Genomic DNA, 22,423 nt, shown 5'->3' on the forward strand with positions numbered 1-22,423 from the left:
CTGTATTTAATAAATTAATAAAAAATAATTAATATGAGTTTAAAAAAAAAAACAGAGAATCAGAACAAAACTGGAGACGTATTCCCCCAAAAAACACGGAAGCTGAACTCCCGGTAAATGGTGAGCTCTACACATTGCTGCAAGAATGGTGTCCGTGAAGAGAAGTCCGCAACAGAAACCGAGAGCTCTAGTCAGACATCTGCTCAGACATCCACTCAGACATCAGATGGAATTCCTGAATAGTTTCAAGCGAAGCCCAGTGTCGTCAGGCATCATCCTCCTCTGGGATTCCTGCGTTTCCTGCGATGAACAGCAAGAGAGATCAATTTTAAGACAGTATAAATTTAAGAATAACAGAGTAACAGAATTTAAAAAAAAAAAATGTCTTCAAAATTACAGGAAGCCAGTCAAATACCGTTCTCTCCAAATGCAGTAAAAGCACACAGCGACTGATACCAGGATGGCAAAAGAAAACAGCACCCACGGTGTGGTACAATCATGGCCTCCGGTCTCCGGTTTGTCCGGATTTGTATCACAGCCTAGAACACAGCAGATAAAAACCATGAGCAGCCTGAAAACAACAGCAGTGGTGCCCAGTGAGAGGAGAATAAATAAAACAGACTTTTAAAATGACTGCCCTCATCGGTTTCCCTTTCTTTTCCTCCTGACTCTGCATTCAAGCAATTAATTTACGTCCTAATTGATATTTAATTATTCTTAATCGCCAGCTTCGGTTGCAGATTTCTTAAACAAGGACGTGGCAAAAAACGTTTTCAGAGTTTGCCCATATCCACAGATTATTTAATCTTGTGGATAAATGTACCCTTTCAGTGAACATTCGGGGACAATGTGAAGATCAGTTATACTGAGAAGATACTACAGTTGATATCTGGGATCTGGAATATACCACCCATGCGCCAACTGTTGGCCCGGTTCACAAATAAGTAAAGCCCAACTGAAACTTATTTGAAATGAATTGTTTACACTGCATTCATGCAATTCACATACATGGCTATACAAATAACATGGCATTTGAAAGATGAGAGTATTTAATTCAATTACTTTAATCGGACAACTGGCATGGATGTTTACCAAGATAAGTTCATTAAAATGGGTGGTCCAACGACACGTTGAGACAATGGGTGTCATCTGTATGTATTTATGAGCTGTGCTACAGTTCTATGTTAGCATGGTTAACTTATATTTAGCACTTTAGTGACGTACATACACACGCTTGTTAGCCAGGCCTGATACTATTGGCCATATAATTGAAGTGGATGCGTGGTATGTCCGTCAGGATAAATGGCGCTGCTGCATTAAAGTGATATAATGCTGAGTGATGGTGCGAAGGTAAGATTGCCAACTCTTCTATTTCAGTCTCACCAAGGACTGGTTATTGCTGCTTGTACATATTTTTTTTTGTAAATTTGCCTGCTTTTTACCTTGCCTAAATTTGCTGCCTCCATTACCTCATATAAAATTGAGCTATCAAGATCATTCTGGGGCAGTTACTAAGTTACCGTCAATTGTCCCTTTGAAATAAACAAATAAAAATTTTAAAAGTGCACCGAGTATTTACGTAAATGCGGTGTACGGATTGGTGGAGAGGAAATCAGGAGCCGTACTTGTGTTGTAGAAGTGGTTTGAGCTGGTCCCCAAACTGCTGCTTACGGTGCACGTGTAATTGCGCACGCAGGTCTCAAATGGATACAGCTTACTGCCGTCGGCCGAGAGATTTTGGGCCGAGCTTGGCACTTCAACCCCGTCCGCCAGCCACACAAACTTGGGAATGTCCCACTGCTCAGAATCATGGGATACCTCACAGAGAAGAGGGATTGACACTCTGGGTGCGACTTCTGCAAATAAAATATGCACAAATATTTACATAGGTGTGTGTGAGTGTTTGTGTGAGTGCGTGCGTGCATGTGTGTGTGTGTGTGTGTGTGTGTGTGTGTGGACTTGTGTTTGTGGGTGTGTGTACAGTGAGTGAGAGAGACAGAGAGAAAACAAAACATGTAAAACAGAGAAAACACATTCAAATTTGACTCATCGCGTGTTAGTCTGCGTTCTTCATTTGCTTCACAAAGCAAGCCAACAGACCATCGTCATTTTGAATGAGACAGAAAGAGAGAGGGAGGGAGACAGAGAGAGAGAGAGAGAGTGTGTGAGAAAGGTAGAGAGACAGAGGGAACAGCAGTAGAGAGAGAGTGTGTGTGTGAGAAAGGTAGAGAGACAGAGGGAACAGCAGCAGAGAGAGAGCGACAGACTCGGCAAGGACAGCCTGGCGATAGGCTGGAGAGAGAGGGGAGAGAAAGAGAGAGGGAAGGAGGGAGCGAGCGAGCGAGAGAGAGAGAGAGAGAGATAAACAGCAGTAATCAGAAGCTGTCAGAGCCGCACAGCAGCTGCGGTGTAACTGGCACTGTGGCGCTGGAGACAGGAGAAGCCGTTTGGCCCCCCGCGAGTCGCCGAAAAGACGAAACTCTACGGCCGACCGGGCGCCAGCTCACCGCTCTCTGTCACGATTCGATGGGCGGACGCCTGACGTCCAGCGTCGTCCGTGACGGTTATGGTGTAATTTCCGAAGTCCTCCTTGGTGAGATTAAGCACCCTCAGTGTTAGTCCGTCCTGTTCGACGGACACACGGGCATTCCGGGCGGGGGGGTAAACTCTGAACTTTGACCCAGTCTGACCTTCCACCATGCTCCACTCTGGATCCAGCACCCTCTCCTCTGGTGTCTTTTTGATCGTCGCCCTCAGAACCAGGGTCCGGCTCAATGCCACGCTGAGCGGCCGCTTGCTTGGAAATTCAACCGTCAAACAGACGCATGGCCACGCCCCTGAGCAGAATTAAGAAACAACAACAAAAAAAAAAAATAAGAACATCTACCGTCAACAATTTCACCTCGCGATACGTTCCATTTAAGAAACGGACTATAAAGAGTGACTAAAGATGTGGCTGATTAAAGTTTACACCATGAACTTGTATCTTGTTATGCTCTTACTTCCTTCAGTCAGACACATCTGTGGACAGAGCTGAACTCACATTGCACCAGCACCAGCAGCAGTGCCAGCACCGGGGCGAGATGCCAGCGCCTCACAAGCAATTCCATTCATGCACCTGAGAAGACCAGAGAAATGGCTGTTACAATAGTTACACCTCCTTTCCGTGTCCTTCTGCACTGAAACGTAAAGCTGCGGTAACATGACGCTAGGGAAGAATCATTCTACGTTCTCCTTAATGTGACGATGGGCACGCTGTGCACATACTCTTCTTTACAATTATGACGTCACCAGTAAATAATCTATCGCTGTCACTCAGGCTATCTTCGGCACTCCCATAGTCAGTGGCGTCATTGAGTGGAATGTTGTTATTCTGAAGCTATTGTTAGACAATTGTTTACCTCTTGGTCCTCCTCCAATATATTTTGGAACAAATGAAAACAGTTACGCCCCATATCTTGGGGCTCCCCTTGGGTTCGGGGCAAAGTTTTAAAATGATAAATTACGCCCTTGCCTTGGTGGTCAGTGGAGAAATTTGTATGACGTGTGATGGACTCCAGGAGCAGGACTGAGTTCACTGCATCCAGAGTTTGTTTCATGACTAGTGGATCCTGGATGAAGTGATCTTTGAAACGGACATGGTGAAAGATTAACATGGGAGGGGCTGCATTACATGACATTATCACAGTGCAGCCAGTTAGCAGATGCTCTCATGCAGAGCGACATACGCAGCTTTTACACAGCATACCCGCTGCATTATCAGCTGCATTTACAGCACCAGCCCCGGTGACAAATTCCTCCTCATTCATCATGTTACCAAGCCCACTTGCTTCTTCCCCGTCTCTGATTTTCAAACCATACATGCCAGCCAGACCCCTCCTGTTAACAATTAACGGAAATGGGACTGGTCTCCTAGACCCGCGGTTAAAACGTAGCCCAAATGAGTTTGTTTCCAGTGTAGTCATTGATATCAGTGCAACCATTGTGACATAAAATGATTAAATATGTAAAAGGTGTTTTAGTGTTTGTTATCTTGCTTTGATAAAATCAACTCATTCTTTCCACACGCTTTCAAAACTATTCACTTTACATACAGTCTGATGGTTTTCAGCGATGCAAGACATCCTTAAACAGTACTGGGACAAATTATGGACACATTGGATTTAAAGAAGAAGATTAGTACAATTAAGTTTTATTTATGCCCTGTAAAAATATATACGGAACTATTACCTTCTTAACCACGAGTGGAGACCTATTGTACGCCGCTTTAGATAAAATCGTCGGCCAAATAAATGTAAATGAAAAAAGAAGTAAATGACCACCAGTAATTTAAAATTAATTCTTAAAGCCAAAAGAGTTTTATTTGCATGAATATAGAAAAATACTGAACAAAGAAATATATGTTCAAGATTATTATTATTATTATTATTGTTAATAAACTTTTATAAAAATGATTATAAAATGTCTCGTTGCAAGATACTCTACATAAAACTGCTCAATTATGTAGGCATGAATTACTATATAAGAAGATGTAGTGATTATTATTTGTTTAACATAAATGCGAATTATTTATTATTTTTTGTTTGATGTTCCCTGCGGAAAACTCCAACTCAAATAAGGTGATTTAAGACGTGTCTGTCACGGTTGCGGAAGGTGGGACCGTGCTCAAAATTCGAAATACGGACCTGTCACCTGATAAATAAATAAGTAGACTACTGACATAGGTATACGTTTTAAATATTACATAACAGGACGAAAACGAGAAGCGTTCCTGTACGATTGGGATTGCGACTGGCTTTCTGTTTCACTTGGTTTCTTGGGTATAGTGACTATTCGATACTGTTACATAGCGGGGGTGATCTTGACAAAATAAATAAATAAATAAAAACTGTAAGGGGGAATTATTTTTGATCTTTTCTCCACTCCAGACCTTACATTCCCAACCAGTAAATAAATGGCGACCTTTACTTTCTCTTTTCCATTCCTCATGTCATCTCTTTTTAATATCACTTATCGCTTATCCGGGGGCAGGGTCGCGGGAGGTGCTGGAGCCTACCGAGCGGCAGCTAGCACAGCTGAGGCGAGTGCGCTACGCACCGCGTCACCGTCAGCCGCCCTTCTGTCCTTCACAGGACACCGCAAATGAAGTGACTCCACCTAGGGAGGCAGAGCGCGTGGCCAAAGCGTAGGCTACGTCAATTCTGCCGTTTTTTGTTTTTTTTTACAAAGCCCGTTATCCTTGTTTATTCTCCCTTATCCTTAGGCTTCTCCTTCTTAGGGACATCCTTCTTCTAATTCTCATTCTCTTCATCTTTCGGCTTCTCCCTCTCCATCGGCGTATCCTTCTCCTTATCCTTAGGCCTCTCCTTAACCTTTGGCTTCTTATTGTTTAATGTCCGCCATCATATCAGCCAGCTGTTTTTATTCTGAAGTAACCGCACCCGGAGCAGAGCATCTGCTAAGTGATGATAATGCAATGTAATGAAGTTGCTGCAATGACCAGCTACATTAAATCCTCATGGAATCTCTAATCCATTTTAAAGGCACTCCAGCCATCATAACTAACTCAACACTCAACAAAGAATTAAGTGCACTTACCAATGAGGGTTTAGTTATTGGGAAACGAGCGTCCTGCCCACCCAATCAAAAAATGTAAGAAATTTTCATCCAACAGCCCCCCGCCGCCCACCCAATCAAAAAATGTAAGAAATTTTCATCCAACAACACCCCCTCGACAGCGTCCAACAGCCCCCCCCCGCCCACCCAATCAAAAAATCTAAGAAATTTGCATCCAACCCCCCCCCCCCCCCCCCCCCACGACTACGCCCAAATTGGCCACCTGTTATTTCTACCAGCCCACCCTAATATAGCAGGTTAAATCCGGCCCTGGTTAAGTACCGGTTTACAAATAAATTTGCAGCCTGCTAAAAAAATAAAATAAAATAAAATACATTTTAAAAAAATTAAAAAGACTGAATAAAAAGCAGCAGCATCTCCAAAAAAGGGCTTGTTTATTAACATTAAAATATTTATGGCCTGATTCATTAAAATCAGGCCATCAGCTGATTGGTGTACAGTCTTCCATTTTGTCACTTGCAATCTGCAGTGGAATTAGACTGAGGTTGCCCAGGCCACACAGACCTTTTTTAAACTGAGGACACGTTTATCCTCTTTTGGAAGCTGCCTTGAATTTTTTCCTCTTCTCCTCTCTTCATTTTGAAACCTTCTTGGAACTTTGTTACGTTTTTGCCACTTCAAAAATTCGTAACCATTCATGGTTTGTGCTCATACTGGGCGATCTTGTCTGATTATTCCGTGAATCCTGACGATAACGCAGCATTCCACACATTCGGGGCGCAGTTCTTGTTTGCCTTTAAATAATAATAATAATAATAATAATAATAATAATAATAATAATAATAATAAATAAAGGAATTAACGCCGCTACCCTGGGTGCGGCCCACCCATATAAGCATCAGATCTTCAGTTTGATGTCTCACCGTATATGAACAAATTGCGTGCTACGATGCAGTAGCAGTGTATTGGCACCAAAGTCTCCTTTCCCATTCAAGCTAAATATTCTACAGCACCTTACCTGAATTCAAGAGAAACGAGCCAGTCACTTTTCTTGATCCTCGATTAAAAAACAATAACAATATTTTGGAATATTGTGGCAAGCTACGGTTGCAATTCTCTGCTGCAGTTGACGGAAGGTTTTCGCTGCAGCGTGCGGAGAGGGGCAGATATGAGCCGGCGCTCGGCGGCGTTTGTTATTGGCTTGTTTTTTGTCAACGTAGCGGCGACCTGGAGGTTGAAGTTCGTCTTTTCTGCAATATGTATAGTTTAATGACGCGTGCTGTCTGGCTAGAATTAACGGAATCTCTACCACGATTTGATGTGACTGTCAACTGCATTTGAAGACGTTTGAGTAAACTGCCATGTAATGTACGCTACATTCTTGTTTGTGGTTATCACGTGTTATAAAGGTGCTGGTACTTTATGTAGGCAGGTTCGTCAGCTTTCTCGTGGTAGTCAGTGTGTCTCACCGTTCTGTTGATTTGCTTGGCTGCAAATGACAATTCAAAATGTGTGTTTAGGCTTAAAGCAGTTAATAACATAGCACAGTGTACTAGGAAATGTAGGGGAGCAAAGGGAAAGGCCAATACAAATCTTAAAATGCCCCTACATTTTTTAAAGGGGGCAAAAACGCCCCAAGAATATGCCACTGACAATTTTTGTATCGTCTGTGGTTTTGTAGGCCAGGCCTACTTCTTTTCTTATTTCTCTCACTTAAATGTAAATGTAAGAGCTTGTTTAAATGTAAAGATGAAAAATGATTTCATGCACTAATGACTAGAGCCATTTTCAGAAATGCCCCCAGAATTTAGATTGTGGGCGGAGCAAAGTTCACCGTTATAAAATGTAAAATTTTCTACACAGGCATAACACCAGTAAACAGTAAAGTAATAAATGATGTAACAGTAATAACAGTAATTAAATTGTTGTGCAGTGACAGATTTAATACATTTTAATGAAGTATTGTGCATTGAAGTTGTTGTATAACAAAGACACACGCATGAAAGAAACACAGACAAACACACGCATGCACACACACTCTCCCTCTCTCTCTCTCTCTCTCACACGCAAACAAACAAACAAATACACAACAGGAATATGTCTAAACTAAACATGTCTGTCCAAAATCTTCCCTCCCAATGCACCCCCCCCCCCCCCCCGACACACACACACACACACACGCACAAACACACCCACACACACACACGCACGCACACACACACACACACACGCACGCACGCACGCACACACACACACAAACACACCCACACGCACGCGCACGCGCACGCGCACGCGCACGCACACGCACGCACGCACGCACGCACGCACGCACGCACGCACGCACGCACGCACAAACACACACACACGCACGCACGCACGCACGCACGCACAAACACACACACACACACACACACACACTCACACACACACACGCACAAACACACACACACACACACACACACACACGCACAAACACACACACACACACACACACGCACAAACACACACACACACACACACGCACAAACACACACACACACACACACACACTCACACACACACGCACAAACACACACACACACACACACACACACACACGCACAAACACGCACACACACACACACACGCACACACTCACACACACACACGCATGCACGCACGCACACACACACACACACGCGCGCACGCGACCAAACGAATGTTCCCTTTTAGGCTCTGCCTGGCGGAGATAATAAAAAAAAGTCTAGGAATCCAAAGTATGGTGAGCATTGCCATACCTAAATGAGGTCTCCAGCTGTCGATAGCCAACTAAGCTAGCTTGACTATTAAATGGACAAGCGGTGGGCAGCACGATGGTGCAGTGGGTAGCACTTTCGCCTCACAGCAAGAAGGTCCTGGCTCTTAAATGGAATGGACTGCATTTATATAGCGCTTTTAAGTGCTTTACAATTGATGCCTCTCATTCACACACACTCACAGGCCAACGGTGGAAGGCTGCCATGCAAGGTACCAATCAGCTCTTTGGGAGCAATGAGGGGTTAGGTGTCTTGCTCAGGGGACACTTTGACACTTCGGCACGACGGGGGATCAAACCGGCAACCCTCCAACTGCCAGACAACCGCTCTTACCTCCTGAGCTATGTCACCCCAATCTGTGTTACTCCTTTACCAAAGGAACGATATGCCAGTCAGCAGTCCAGCAGGATTGTGCTGAATCCTCTCAAACTGCTTGGCCATCGCAGTTAGGGCACAAATTACATTGTTGACCAAATGCCCCAGGCTCTGCGTCAGTTAGGGCAGGACTGTAGGTGGTACTGTTGACCAAATGCCCCAGGCTCTGCAGAATCTCCCTCACCAGTGTGGGCCGATCAGGTAGGATACCTGTTTGATAAACATTACAGGTGAAAAGACAGCTAACAAACTCAAGACATAAAGCTGTAAAAATAAAAAAAAAGTTTTACCAAAATGACATGTAAATAATGTCTTCCCTTTTTCCCCAGTTTGTTTTTCAGTATTCATCAACTAAGCTTAAACTTAAATTGAATAAACGCCATGAAAGAAAATGTGGCTTGTTATTACTCTGGTACGGCAAAGATAATTTGTACAGTTTATTAGTACATATTGCTTGTACAGGTGAAAAGCATCACATATATCATGCTCTGCTACCTCTCTTGGACTTAGTGTCTCAATGGTATTCCCCCACACCATAGGGATACTATGTCCAGAGGTGTTAGTAGAGCATGGCATAAGTCATGCATTCACTTGTGCTTGCACCAAATATTAATGGGTCCCATCCATACCATTTAGATTTTATTTTGATAATATTTGATTTGGAGTAGACGTCTTTGTGGTAGAAGGTCTTAGGTAATCAGATTGCAGTTCATAGTCTTTTCAAATATACTTCTCACACATAAACAAATTGCACATAAAACAAAAAAAAAAACAACAATCAATAAGAAGCCTTTCTGAAAAGAATGTGGTTTAAGAAGTAACTTAAACCCGGTTACGATGATTCGGCTGGCCTGACCTCGCCCAAGCTGCTCCAGAGTTCAGAGGCCTTAACAGTGAGGGGCCCAGTCACAGTTTGTTTTCCAGTCTAGATTTTAGAACAGCCAGAATGTTCTTGCCTTCACCTTGCCTCTGCCTTAAGGATCTCAGGCTGGCTCACAGGGGGATAAAAGGTTCGGAACATAAACAGCGGCTAAACCAATGCAGTACTTTAAAGAAGTGATCAGTAAAATCTTAAATTCACTCCTACATCTTATTGGCAATCGAACCCACGCCTCGCCCATGCAAAAAGGGGCGAAAATAGGAGTGATGTCATCTTTTCTGTTGTGCTAGAGCCTGGTGGCAGCATTCTGAAACGCCAGAAGCCAAGATAAAAATAAAGCAAGAGAGTTCCATTACACTACAAGCATTATATTACCAATCCAGTGTGATTTACACAGCATTATACATTGCATCCATTTATACAGCTGAATACATACTGAAGCAATGCAGGTTAAGCACCTTGTCCAAGGGTACAATGGCTGTGTCCTACCGGGGAATCAAACCTGTGACCTTCAGTTTACAAGACCAGCGCCTTACCCATCATGCTACGCCGCCACCCTGAGTTACAATCACTAGAGCATCTTGAGGTCTGCAATGTTCCTGAGCTTTTATAAAAAAATACAGGACTGGCCCCGCCCTCTTAATCTGCTCTCCAGAGGCCCGTTTGTACTTCACTGAGTAAATGGGGGCGCTGAAGAGCAGCATGCAGAGTCTTCCTCTGTCTCTCTACCTTTCTCTCACACACACACTCTCTCTCTGCTGCTGTTCCCTCTGTCTCTCTACCTTTCTCTCACACACACACTCTCTCTCTCTCTCTGTCTCCCTCCCTCTCTCTTTCTGTCTCATTCAAAATGACGATGGTCTGTTGGCTTGCTTTGTGAAGCAAATGAAGGACACAGACACAGACACAGGAGTGACATAGCTCAGGAGGTAAGACCAATTGTCTGGCAGTCGGAGGGTTGCCGGTTCAAACCCCGCCATGGGCATGTCGAAGTGTCCTTGAGCAAGACACCTAACCCCTAACTGCTCTGGCGAATGAGGCATCAATTGTAAAGCGCTTTGGATAAAAGCGCTATATAAATGCAGTCCATTTACCATTCCTCGTTTTTAACGTTTTGTTTGAGGAACGCCACGGCCATTTCAGTCGAAGCCGAGCCTCGTGTCATCGGTCCGCATCTGAGGCACCCTGGAGATTCAGTCTCTGCTCCGGGATGGAAGCTGGTGGGTCAGTGTTTCTATGCCTACTGACAGGTGAACAGCAAGAGAGATCAATTTTAAGACAGTATAAATTTAAGAATAACAGAGTAACAGAAATGAGTAACAGAAAAAAAAAATGTTTAAAAAAAAAAAAATGCCTTCAAAATTACAAGAAGCCAGTCAAATACCATTTTCTCCAAACGCAGTAAATGATGACTGATACCAGGATGGCAGACAGAATTCCCACAAGCACCCGGGGTGTGGTACAATCCTGGCCTCCGGGCTCCGGTTTGTCTGGATTTTTATTACAGCCTAGAGCACAGCAGATAAAAACCATGAGCAGCCTGAAAACAACAGCAGTGATGCCCAGTGAGAGGAGACTAAAGCAGACAGACTTTTAAAATGACTGCCCTCATCGGTTTCCCTTTCTTTTCCTCCTGACTCTGCAATCAAGCAATTAATTTATGTCCTAATTGATATTTAATTATTCTTAATCGCTGGCTTCGGTTGCAGATTTCTTAAACAAGGACGTGGCAAAACGTTTTCCCATTTGTTTGCCCATATCCACAGATTATTTCATCTTGTGGATAAATGTACCCTTTCAGTGAACATTCGGGGACAATGTGAAGATCAGTTATACTGAGAAGATACTACAGTTGATATCTGGGATCTGGAATATACCACCCATGCGCCAACTGTCGGCCCGGTTCACAAATAAGTAAAGCCCAACTGAAACTTATTTGAAATTAATTGCTTACACTGCATTCATGCAATTCACATACATGGCTATACATATAACATGGCATTTGAAAGATGAGAGTATTTAATTCAATTACTTTAATCGGACAACTGGCATGGATGTTTACCAAGATCAATTCATTAAAATGGGTGGTCCAACGACAGGATGAGACAATGGGTGTCATCTGTATGTATTTATGAGCTGTGCTACAGTTCTATGTTAGCATAGTTAACTTATATTTAGCACTTTAGTGACGTACATACACACGCTTGTTAGCCAGGCCTGATACTATTGGCCATATAATTGAAGTGGATGCGTGGTATGTCCGTCAGGATAAATGGCGCTGCTGCATTAAAGTAATATAATGCTGAGTGATGGTGCGAAGGTAAGATTGCCAACTCTTCTATTTCAGTTTCACCAAGGACTGGTTATTGCTGCTTGTACATATTTTTTTTGTAAATTTGCCTGCTTTTTACCTTGCCTAAATTTGCTGCCTCCATTACCTCATATAAAATTGAGCTATCAAGATCATTCTGGGGCAGTTACTAAGTTACCGTCAATTGTCCCTTTGAAATAAACAAATAAAAATTTTAAAAGTGCACCGAGTATTTACGTAAATGCGGTGTACGGATTGGTGGAGAGGAGATCAGGAGCCGTACTTGTGTTGTAGAAGTGGTTTGAGCTGGTCCCCAGACTGCTGCTTACGGTGCACGTGTAATTGCGCACGCAGGTCTCAAATGGATACAGCTTACTGCCGTCAGCCGAGAGACTGTGGTTCGAGTTTGGCACTTCAACCCCGTCCGCCAGCCACACAAACTTGGGAATGTCCCACTGCTCAGAATCATGGGATACCTCACAGAGAAGAGGGATTGACACTCTGGGTGCGACTTCTGCAAATAAAATATGCACAAATATTTATATAGGTGTGTGTGAGTGTTTGTGTGAGTGCGTGCGTGCATGTGTGTGTGTGCGTGTGTGTGGACTTGTGTTTGTGGGTGTGTGTACAGTGAGTGAGAGAGACAGAGAGAAAACAAAACATGTAAAACAGAGAAAACACATTCAAATTTGACTCATCGCGTGTTAGTCTGCGTTCTTCATTTGCTTCACAAAGCAAGCCAACAGACCATCGTCATTTTGAATGAGACAGAAAGAGAGAGGGAGGGAGACAGAGAGAGAGAGAGTGTGTGTGAGAGAAAGGTAGAGAGACAGAGGGAACAGCAGCAGAGAGAGAGCGACAGACTCGGCAAGGACAGCCTGGCGATAGGCTGGAGAGAGAGGGGAGAGATAGAGGGAGGGAGAGAAAGAGAGAGGGAAGGAGGGAGAGAGAGAGAGAGAGAGAGAGATAAACAGCATGAATCAGAAGCTGTCAGAGCCGCACAGCAGCTGCGGTGTAACTGGCACTGTGGCGCTGGAGACAGGAGAAGCCGTTTGGCCCCCTGCGAGTTGCCTAAAAGATGAAAACTCTACCGCAGACAGGGCACCAAGCTCACCGCTCTCTGTCACGGTTCGACGGGCGGACGCCTGACGTCCACCGTCGTCCGTGACGGTTATGGTGTAATTTCCGAAGTCCTCCTTGGTGAGATTAAGCACCCTCAGTGTTGCTCCGTCCTGTTCGACGGACACACGGGCATTCCGGGCAGGGGGGTAAACTCTGAACGTTAACCCAGTCTGACCTTCCACCATGTTCCACGCCAGATCCAGCACCCTCTCCTCTGATGTCTTTTTGATCGTCGCCCTCAGAACCAGGGTCCGGCTCAATGCCACACTGAGCGGCCGCTTGCTCGGAAATTCAACTGTCAAACAGACGCATGGCCACACCCCTGAGCAGAATTAAGAAACAAAAAAAAACAAAAAAACAATAAGAACATCTACCGTCAACAATTTCACCTCGCGATACGTTCCATTTAAGAAATGGACTATAAAGAGTGACTATAGATGTGGCTGATTAAAGTTTACACCATGAACTTGTATCTTGTTATGCCCTAACTTCCTTCAGTCAGACACATCTGTGAACAGAGCTGAACTCACATTGCACCAGCACCAGCAGCAGTGCCAGCACCGGAGTGAGATGCCAGCGCCTCACGAGCAATTCCATTCATGCACCTGAGAAGACCAGAGAAATGGCTGTTACAATAGTTACACCTCCTTTCCGTGTCCTTCTGCACTGAAATGTAAAGCTGCGGTAACATGACCTTTAAAAAAAAAAAAAACAACAACAACAAAAAACTTACAGAACAAGTTTCTAAATACATGACTAAAATGAATAACACCTCTGTGTATTATTGAAGTAGAAACAGAAACGGAGGGCATTTGAGCGATTCGAGTCACTGAAAAAGCTGACTCACCCCATTGTTTTCAGCAACCATACACAAAATCAGTCATGTGACTTCACATTTTTGAATAGTATTTAATTATGCACACTCTGCGATGGACGAAGGCACACTGAAAAATTGGTTAGCACATTTAAGTTCAAAACAACTTGTTTATTTTTTTTTACTGCTTTTACGGAAGAAAAAAAATACACATCACACGTGTTTGTGCTTTATAAAGCTACAATATGAGGCTAAACCAGTGGCACAGATTTAGCTCTATATTGCTGGATGATGCAAGTTTCCTACAATGGTGGGGATGAGGTATTATGGGCCAAGAGGCCTGGGGCAAGTTGAATTATTACTGAATAATTATTATTGGAGTTGACTATTACCAATTTATTATTTTACTGTGATTCTACGTGGCATTCCTGAATGTTATCACACCAGTGAACTGAGATGGGACACTATGAGGCTAAACCTGTCAGGGTTCTGTTGTCTTCCCCCTTGTTGTTCTCTGTTGGCCCGCCAGATGGCGGTACCTCTGTTTTGTGTTCAGTTGATTGTTTTATTGTTTCTCGTTATCTAATTATTAGTTGCGTTTTGTCTCGTGTTCCCCTCCCTCTCTGTGGCTTGATTGTTCATCGTGCCCTCCTGTGTCTCGTCTCCGTCTTTCTATTTAAGTCTCCCTCTCGCCGACTCAGGCGCTGGAATCTTTTGCTTTGGTTTGGTTTGTTCGGTTTGCTGCCCGCCCGCCCGCCCGCCCGCCCGCCCGCCCGCCCGCCCGCCCTGTTTTCCCTCGTTTTTGTATTTTTGTTTTCTTGTGAATTTTTTGAGAATTTTTTGTTTGTGAATTTCGCCCTGCGAGGCTTTTTGTTCATAGTTTAACTTGGACCCTGCAGGTAATCTTGTTGTAGCTTATTCTTCTGCCTCTGTAGCTTATTCTTCTGCCTAGTCGGCTTTGCAGATGTTAAACCAGAATAGTGTTCATTGTTCTCGGCTAGAAATGGCTGTACAAAATAAGTAATTGCCCCGGACCCAAGGGGAGGAATATATAGCTTTTACGCAAGCCTTTGCGCGACACAAACGGAACCAGTGGAGACACCCTACGCGTCGCGCCGTGCTGCTTCGCCGTGCTGCTTCGCGACGCTTGCTTAAAGCTCTATATTCCTAGTAGCTCTCGCAGTCTGCAGTGGGATTACATCGTGTATTTCACGTTTGTTCACGACTGTTGATTATGGGTTAAGTGAATACTTTGGTGAGAGACCCTTTTCAGTTTGTTAATTTGGTAATATTTCGTTAACTCGTAAATACGTGAGAAAGTAAACGCTTTCAAGAATTACCATAAACTTAAATCGCAACGTAGCCTGCATAATAAAACTCAAACTGTATTCATTTATTTGCTTGGTTAACAAGCGTGCCAATTTCATGAAGAATATGTAATGATCATAATAAATAATCCGTAATCAACCATTGGGAATTCCCGTGTTGTCTTGTCATTCACGTCAAAACATTTATAGGATCAGATTTAGTAAAATCAGCTAATCATGAAAAAGACAGTAACAGTTTAATCTTGAAGGGATATGAACACCACAACGCCATGAACACCGGAAGCTTAGAAGTACAAGTGCAATAAAGGCTTGCTTACAACTTCATTTATGAAATAGGTGCATTTTCATCGGCAAGACCACTAAATAATCTGATTTTTTTAAAAGCTCTGGATTATCTGATTTTTATTAACAAGCCCTTTTTGAAAGCACGGCGAACGAAGACATCGGATAAGTCAAATAGGCTGAGCAATGGTTGGTTAAAAACTACCTTCCAACACTCAAGCTAACAAACCGCTGCTCGGTGCATTCACTTCTACGTCATTCAATAGGCTACGTCTTTCTGTGGTGTATTTTCAAATTTACCCCACCCCCTCCGCAAAATAAGACAGCGAAACTAAGTTTGCCTTTTCCCCAGGTTCCAGTTATTTATTTATTTATTTTTACAAAACGAAAAGGCTTGTATTTATTTAGCTGCTTATAAAATATCTGGGAGGTAACTAGGGACACACCCCCAGTAATATAAGGATGAAATATAAATCAGAGCATGTATACCTAGCATTTTAGAGCATATTTCTGTGTATAAACAGGCCATCGTGACGCGCGACAAGCCGAAAAAATAGAACTGAAGCGAAAAACTACGCTTCAGTTCGCTTGTGTCGCGCGAGCTTCGCAGCCGGTACGCGACGCGTTCGCATCTGGTGGAGACGACGTCGCCCGCTGCCGTTGTAATAACAGTACTTCAACTACGCTTCAGTTACGCGCGTAATACGCGCGTAGTGCGCTCGCGGCCGATACGCGTGCGGTGGGTGCCCGGCTTAAGTGTGTGCACAGCGTGCCCATCGTCACATTAAGAACGTAGAATGATTCTTCCCTAGCGATGTGCTTAAGAAACTATCCAAAACTCAAAGTATGCGGAACAGCAGCCTTGACAAGTGGAATGTGGAGTAGTAACCACGGTTTCGTTTACCCAGGTGAAAAGAAACTTAAAGAAATTTAAAGCAACAGCATTTTGTTAGCTTCATTGATTCAAACAAACCCATACCGTGAAAGGCGCTGCAGTCTCTGTTCAATGTTGTTAAAGTAAATTTTAAAAAAATAATAAAAAATAAATTAGAAAAGTTTAAATTAAATTTCAACCTTAATGACCAAAATGCAGTGCCTCTCTCGTTTCCGAATAACTTGATTTGGCTCTGAAGAATTAAAATAGGCCTACGTGTAAAAGAGTCAGCTTGCACGGTCATCAACAGCGACTGTCATCTAAACGTTCTGATCGGAATTTCCCGGTCATTGCGATTCGCACGCCATTCAAACCGCGATATTCGCATAGCCTATTACATCATTTAAACGAAGTGTAACGCAATTACGCGCACAACCACTCTCCGCTGGCAATGTTAAATGTTTAAAAAAGTTACCTGACTGACGAAGGCTCAGACAAGTGGACGAATACTGTGTCTGTCTCGTTTCGTGTCTACTGGAGACGGCGATATGGCCGTGGTGGCGTGGATGTTTCGTCTGGAATCGTAAACCAAACACTTACTTTCAAGAGTGTTCACAGTGTTAACACAATTAACGGAAATGGGACTGGTCTCCAAGACCCGCGGTTAAAACGTAGCCCAAAATGAGTGTTTCCAGTGTAGTCATTGATATCAGTGCAACAATTGTGACTACTCGGAGGCTCGAAAACATTAAATAAAATATGTAAAAGGTGTTTTAGTGTTTGTTATCTTGCTTTGATAAATCTCAACTCATTCTTTCCACACGCTTTCAAAACTATTCACTTTACATACAGTCTGATGGTTTTCAGCGATGCAAGACACCCTTAAACAGTACTGGGACAAATTATGGACACATTGGACTTAAAGAAGAAGATTAGTACAATTAAGTTTTATCTATGCCCTGTAAAAATGTATACGGAACTATTACCTTCTTAACCACGAGTAGAGACCTATTGTACGTCGCTTTAGATAAAATCGTCGACCAAATAAATGTAAATGAAAAAAAAAAAGTAAATGACCACCAGTAATTTAAAATTAATTCTTAAAGCCAAGAGTTTTATTTGCATGAATATAGAAAAATACTGAACAAAGAAATATGTTCAAGATTATTATTATTATTATTGTTAATAAACTTTTAGGAAAATGATTATAAAATGTCTAGTTGCAAGATACTCTACATAAAACTGCTCAATTATGTAGGCATGAATTACTATACAAGAAGATGTAGTGATTATTATTTGTTTAACATAAATGCGAATTATTTATTTTTTGATTGATGTTCCCTGCGGAAAACTCCAACTCAAATAAGGTGATTTAAGACGTGTCTGTCACGGTGGGACGCAACTGCGGACCGAGGGGATCCAAAAGTAAACCGAGGGGTAACCACAAAACCGCCGAGCGATAGAAAGGGACAGGGGAAATACCAAATAATAAAGAGCTAAATAATCACTCCCTCCACTCACTGAAACTTCTGTCAGTGGACTCAGAAAACTAAAAGGAACTAAACACTGCCACAGCGTAGCTACACAGAAAGTACAACCCCACTAGAAAAACAGAGTGGAATAACTTACAAAAGAAAAATGACACTCGCAGCCTGGCGGGTAGAAAACAAAAGGAAGACTAAAGAGACGAGGGCAAAATGTCCTTCACAGCGCTAAGAGATAATCAGCTAGAGAAGAAACCAAATGGTGATTGAATCTTGCAGATAGGCTCAATGCAGCAACTTCTGCCGATTCTTACACCCCTACACACCAAGAGCATGACAAACAATGAGTCTGCACAGAATCCCAGAAATCAGGTGCTAGATATAGGGCTCCCACACCTGACCCTCATCAGGGACAATTAACTCAGAGCCAATGCCTGTGAGGTGCCATCACCTCACTATATCACTCACACACCTGCCCCTCATCAGGGACAATTAACCCACAGAAATCAGAGTGAGAGGTGCCACCACCTCACAGTGTCTTGGCACTTTTAGCTGGTCAACCAACTGTTTACTGGCTGACCGGCCTATATAATCAGCCAGTCCACCAGTTTGGCCACCTGCTTACTCTACCATCTTTTTTTATTATTAATCCTTTATTTAAATAGGTGATCACATTGAGATTGGAATCTCTTTATCAAGTGAGACCTATATACATAGGTAACAAACACATACAGGCATAGAAGCAGACAGATACAGTACAGGCACACGTTACAATTAACAAACAGACAGCATACAATCAATCAAAGCATTTACATACAGAATGTTAGTATGTGTATGCGCTTGTGCGTCTTGAAAAGAATTCCAGATAAAAGGGGCAAAGAATTTAAAACAGGACGGACCAAACTTGGTTCTCGCATGTGGTGTGTCTAAAATCAAATAATCAGATCTTGTGGAATAGTTATTGACCTTCAGTGTGATTAATGTCGAGAGGTAAGGGGGAAGTTTCATGATAAGAGACTTATAAATAAACAAAATGCAGTGCCACTCTCCTTTTTGTTAAGGAGAGCCATCCAACTTTATCACAAAGTAAACAGTGGTGAGTACGATAACCATACCCAGCAATAAAGCGCAAGGCACTGTGATAGACAGCATCAAGAGGTATTAAAGTGGTAGCAGTAGCATGCCCATAGATAATATCCCCATAATCAAATACAGACAAAACAGTTGATTGTATAATAGTTTTCCTATTGGCAGGAGAAAGGCATGCTTTGTTTTTACAAAGGAATCCCAATTTTATTTCAAGTTTCTGAGCAAGGTTGTCCACACGTGTCTTAAAGGACAGTGTACTATGCAGCCAAAAGCCTAAATATTCGTAAGAATCAGAGTCTCAATTTGCGCACCATGGAGAATGTGAATACCAACATAGGGGGAAACCTTTTGTTTAGTCTTTGAGAAATAGGTACACTTTGTTTTATCAGTGTTTTAAACAAGTTTATGATCTATGAGGGACATCTGAAAACCATCAAAAGCACACTGCAAATTGGCGATGGCCACACTGAGCTTAAAGCCAGCAGCATATATATAAGCTAGCATCGTAACCAGCTTTGACCAGCCACAAACCCGGTATGACCAGCAACAGACAAGCAATGAGACAACCATTTTAGAATCCCAGCCGGTCTTAGCTGGATTTTTAAGCAGGGTTGATATTACATTTATTAGATATTTGGCCTACGTGTCTTATGCCAAAAAAGAGAAACGGTTGCGAAGTATTATAGCCGATCAATCGTAAAACTCTGTTAATAAATGCAGTGTTTCCATAATTTGTGGCTGTATTTTACACAAGAAATTGTGGTTTAATTAATTAATACCATCCCTTGTAATGTCACCCCTGGGTCTGATCTTTTAAAATAATTCCGACAAAATTCCCAAATCTTAGTTAATTTCAGTGCATGCAGTGTGGCTTGTCCTACATATGTAACTTCAACCAAGCCTGGCCACCCAATTTACCGAGTAAACTGTCCACATCAGGCTACTACTTTAGCTATAACACTAGCGAATGGCGGAAATTAAACAACCAAGATTAAATTATATCAAATTAAAAACATTTCACGGCACACCCTAGTAACACACTTACTAACGTGTTAAAGCGTCATTGCCCAGAATTAAAGACAACAATTAAACACACTTACTTGAAGAGGTACAAAACACACAGGTGAGAATAAGGCTGTTACACTAACTCTGTTTCTAAGATACTGCGAACCAACCTCCTCCGAGGAACTCCTCTTTCCTGGCGTGTCAGATTTCAGGTAGCTAGGCAAATAAGTAGACTACTGACATAGGTATACGTTTTAAATATTACATAACAGGACGAAAACGAGAAGCGTTCCTGTACGATTGGGATTGCGACTGGCTTTCTGTTTCACTTGGTTTCTTGGGTATAGTGACTATTCGATACTGTTACATAGCGGGGGTGATCTTGACAAAATAAATAAATAAATAAATAAATAAATAAAAACTGTAAGGGGGAATTATTTTTGATCTTTTCTCCACTCCAGACCTTACATTCCCAACCAGTAAATAGCCTAAATGGCGACCTTTACTTTCTCTTTTCCATTCCTCATGTCATCTCTTTTTAATATCACTTATCGCTCATCCGGGGGCAGGGTCGCGGGAGGTGCTGGAGCCTTCCGAGCGGCAGCTAGCACAGCTGAGGCGAGTGCGCTACGCACCGCGCCACCGTCAGCCGCCCTTCTGTCCTTCACAGGACACCGCAAATTAAGTGACTCCGCCTAGGGAGGCAGAGCGCGTGGCCAAAGCGTAGGCTACGTCAATTCTGCCGTTTTTTTTTTTTTTTACAAAGCCCGTTATCCTTGTTTCTTCTCCCTTATTCTTAGGCTTTTCCTTCTTAGGGGCATCCTTCTTCTAATTCTCATTCTCTTCATCTTTCGGCTTCTCCCTCTCCATCGGCGTATCCTTCTCCTTATCCTTAGGCCTCTCCTTAACCTTTGGCTTCTTATTGTTTAATGTCCGCCATCATATCAGCCAGCTGTTTTTATTCTGAAGTAACCGCACCCGGAGCAGAGCATCTGCTAAGTGATGATAATGCAATGTAATGAAGTTGCTGCAATGACCAGCTACATTATATCCCCCCCCGCCCGCAACTACGCCCAAATTGGCCACCTGTAGTGAGCACTGGGGGGAGAGAGGCAGAATCCCCTGTGGCAACACGCCCACGTTCTCAGACTCACCTGACAGGTGACGCGTCAGCCGGGAGGTAGAGATAAGCCGGGGGTTTAGCGAGGGAGAGGAGAGCTTCCTGACGTGGCAGTCTGATTGCATGTTTTCCAGAGCGATCTGCTCGATTAAAGTTGTTTTTGCACACTTGAAAACCAAGCCAGTCGTTTTTCTCTGCAAACTCCACACACCTGTTATTTCTACCAGCCCACCCTAATATAACAGGTTAAATCCGGCCCTGGTTAAGTACCGGTTTACAAATAAATTTGCAGCCTGCTAAAAAAATAAAATAAAATAAAATTTAAAAAAAACACTAAAAAGACTGAATAAAAAGAAGCAGCATCTCCAAAAAAGGGCTTGTTTATTAACATTAAAATATTTATGGCCTGATTCATTAAAATCAGGCCATCAGCTGATTGGTTTACAGTCTTCCATTTTGTCACTTGCAATCTGCAGTGGAATTAGACTGAGGTTGCCCAGGCCACACAGACCTTTTTTAAACTGAGGACACGTTTATCCTCTTTTGGAAGCTGCCTTGAATTTTTTCCTCTTCTCCTCTCTTCATTTTGAAACCTTCTTGGAACTTTGTTACGTTTTTGCCACAAAAATTTGTATCCATTCATGGTTTTTGCTCATACTGGGCGATCTTGTCTGATTATTCCGTGAATCCTGACGATAACGCAGCATTCTACACATTTGGGGCGCAGTTCTTGTTTGCCTTTAAAATAATAATAATAATAATAATAAAAAATAAAGGAATTAACGCCGCTACCCTGGGTGCGGCCCACCCATATAAGCATCAGATCTTCAGTTTGATGTCTCACCGTATATGAACAAATTGTGTGCTACGATGCAGTAGCAGTGTATTGGCACCAAAGTCTCCTTTCCCATTCAAGCTAAATATTCTACAGCACCTTACCTGAATTCAAGAGAAACGAGCCAGTCACTTTTCTTGATCCTCGATTAAAAAACAATAACAATATTTTGGAATATTGTGGCAAGCTACGGTTCCCCTGACACGCAATCAGAAAAGATGCTTGAAATACAAAGGCTCTCTCGTGTAATTCCACAACATACTCACCTCAACGAACGGCAAAGGCGAGAAGCTGACAATGCACCACATGCATTCACAAGACGGTTACTCATAAATGATACTCATATTTAACAGACAAATTGGAAAAATGGCAATTCTCTGCTGCAGTTGACGGAAGGTTTTCGCTGCAGCGTGCGGAGAGGGGCAGATATGAGGGGCAGTTTGAGGGGCAGATATGAGGGGCAGTTTGAGGGGCAGATATGAGCCGGCGCTCGGCGGCGTTTGTTATTGGCTTGTTTTTTGTCAACGTAGCG

At 42.9% G+C, this 22,423-nt stretch overlaps 1 protein-coding gene across 11 annotated transcripts; it reads right to left on the reverse strand.

Moving 5' to 3' along the window:
- Positions 1 to 44: 44 nt before the first annotated feature.
- Positions 45 to 22,318, reverse strand: LOC118213291. 11 transcript variants are annotated; one of them, XM_035392225.1, is made up of 6 exons: positions 22,158 to 22,318; positions 3,044 to 3,118; positions 2,508 to 2,837; positions 1,626 to 1,856; positions 485 to 539; positions 45 to 300 (listed from the first exon to the last, which is right to left on the reverse strand). In XM_035392225.1, exons 2-6 carry the CDS (start codon positions 3,108 to 3,110, stop codon positions 273 to 275), a joined length of 711 nt encoding a protein of 236 aa, XP_035248116.1. In that variant the 5' UTR covers positions 3,111 to 3,118; positions 22,158 to 22,318; the 3' UTR covers positions 45 to 272. The 11 variants fall into 11 exon arrangements, with proteins under 11 accessions (XP_035248116.1, XP_035248125.1, XP_035248091.1 ...); XM_035392234.1 differs by lacking the exons at positions 1,626 to 1,856; positions 2,508 to 2,837; positions 3,044 to 3,118 and adding exons at positions 12,222 to 12,452; positions 13,053 to 13,382; positions 13,591 to 13,665; XM_035392200.1 differs by lacking the exon at positions 22,158 to 22,318 and adding an exon at positions 21,091 to 21,369 and having other exon boundaries at positions 416 to 539.
- Between the last annotated feature and the right edge of the window lie 105 nt (positions 22,319 to 22,423).

Source organism: Anguilla anguilla, chromosome 1, assembly GCF_013347855.1.
Source record: "Anguilla anguilla isolate fAngAng1 chromosome 1, fAngAng1.pri, whole genome shotgun sequence".
Lineage (NCBI taxonomy): Eukaryota > Metazoa > Chordata > Actinopteri > Anguilliformes > Anguillidae > Anguilla > Anguilla anguilla.

Bases quoted from the DNA above. Each gene is read 5' to 3' on its own strand.
- LOC118213291 (XM_035392152.1), bottom strand. From the start codon at position 13,657: ATGGAATTGCTCGTGAGGCGCTGGCATCTCACTCCGGTGCTGGCACTG. The intron at 13,383-13,590 runs GTGAGTTCAGCT...AATTCTGCTCAG, and splicing joins GCTGCTGGTGCTGGTGCAAT to GGGTGTGGCCATGCGTCTGT. The intron at 10,871-11,011 runs GTATTTGACTGG...TTCACCTGTCAG, and splicing joins TACTGCGTTTGGAGAAAATG to TAGGCATAGAAACACTGACC.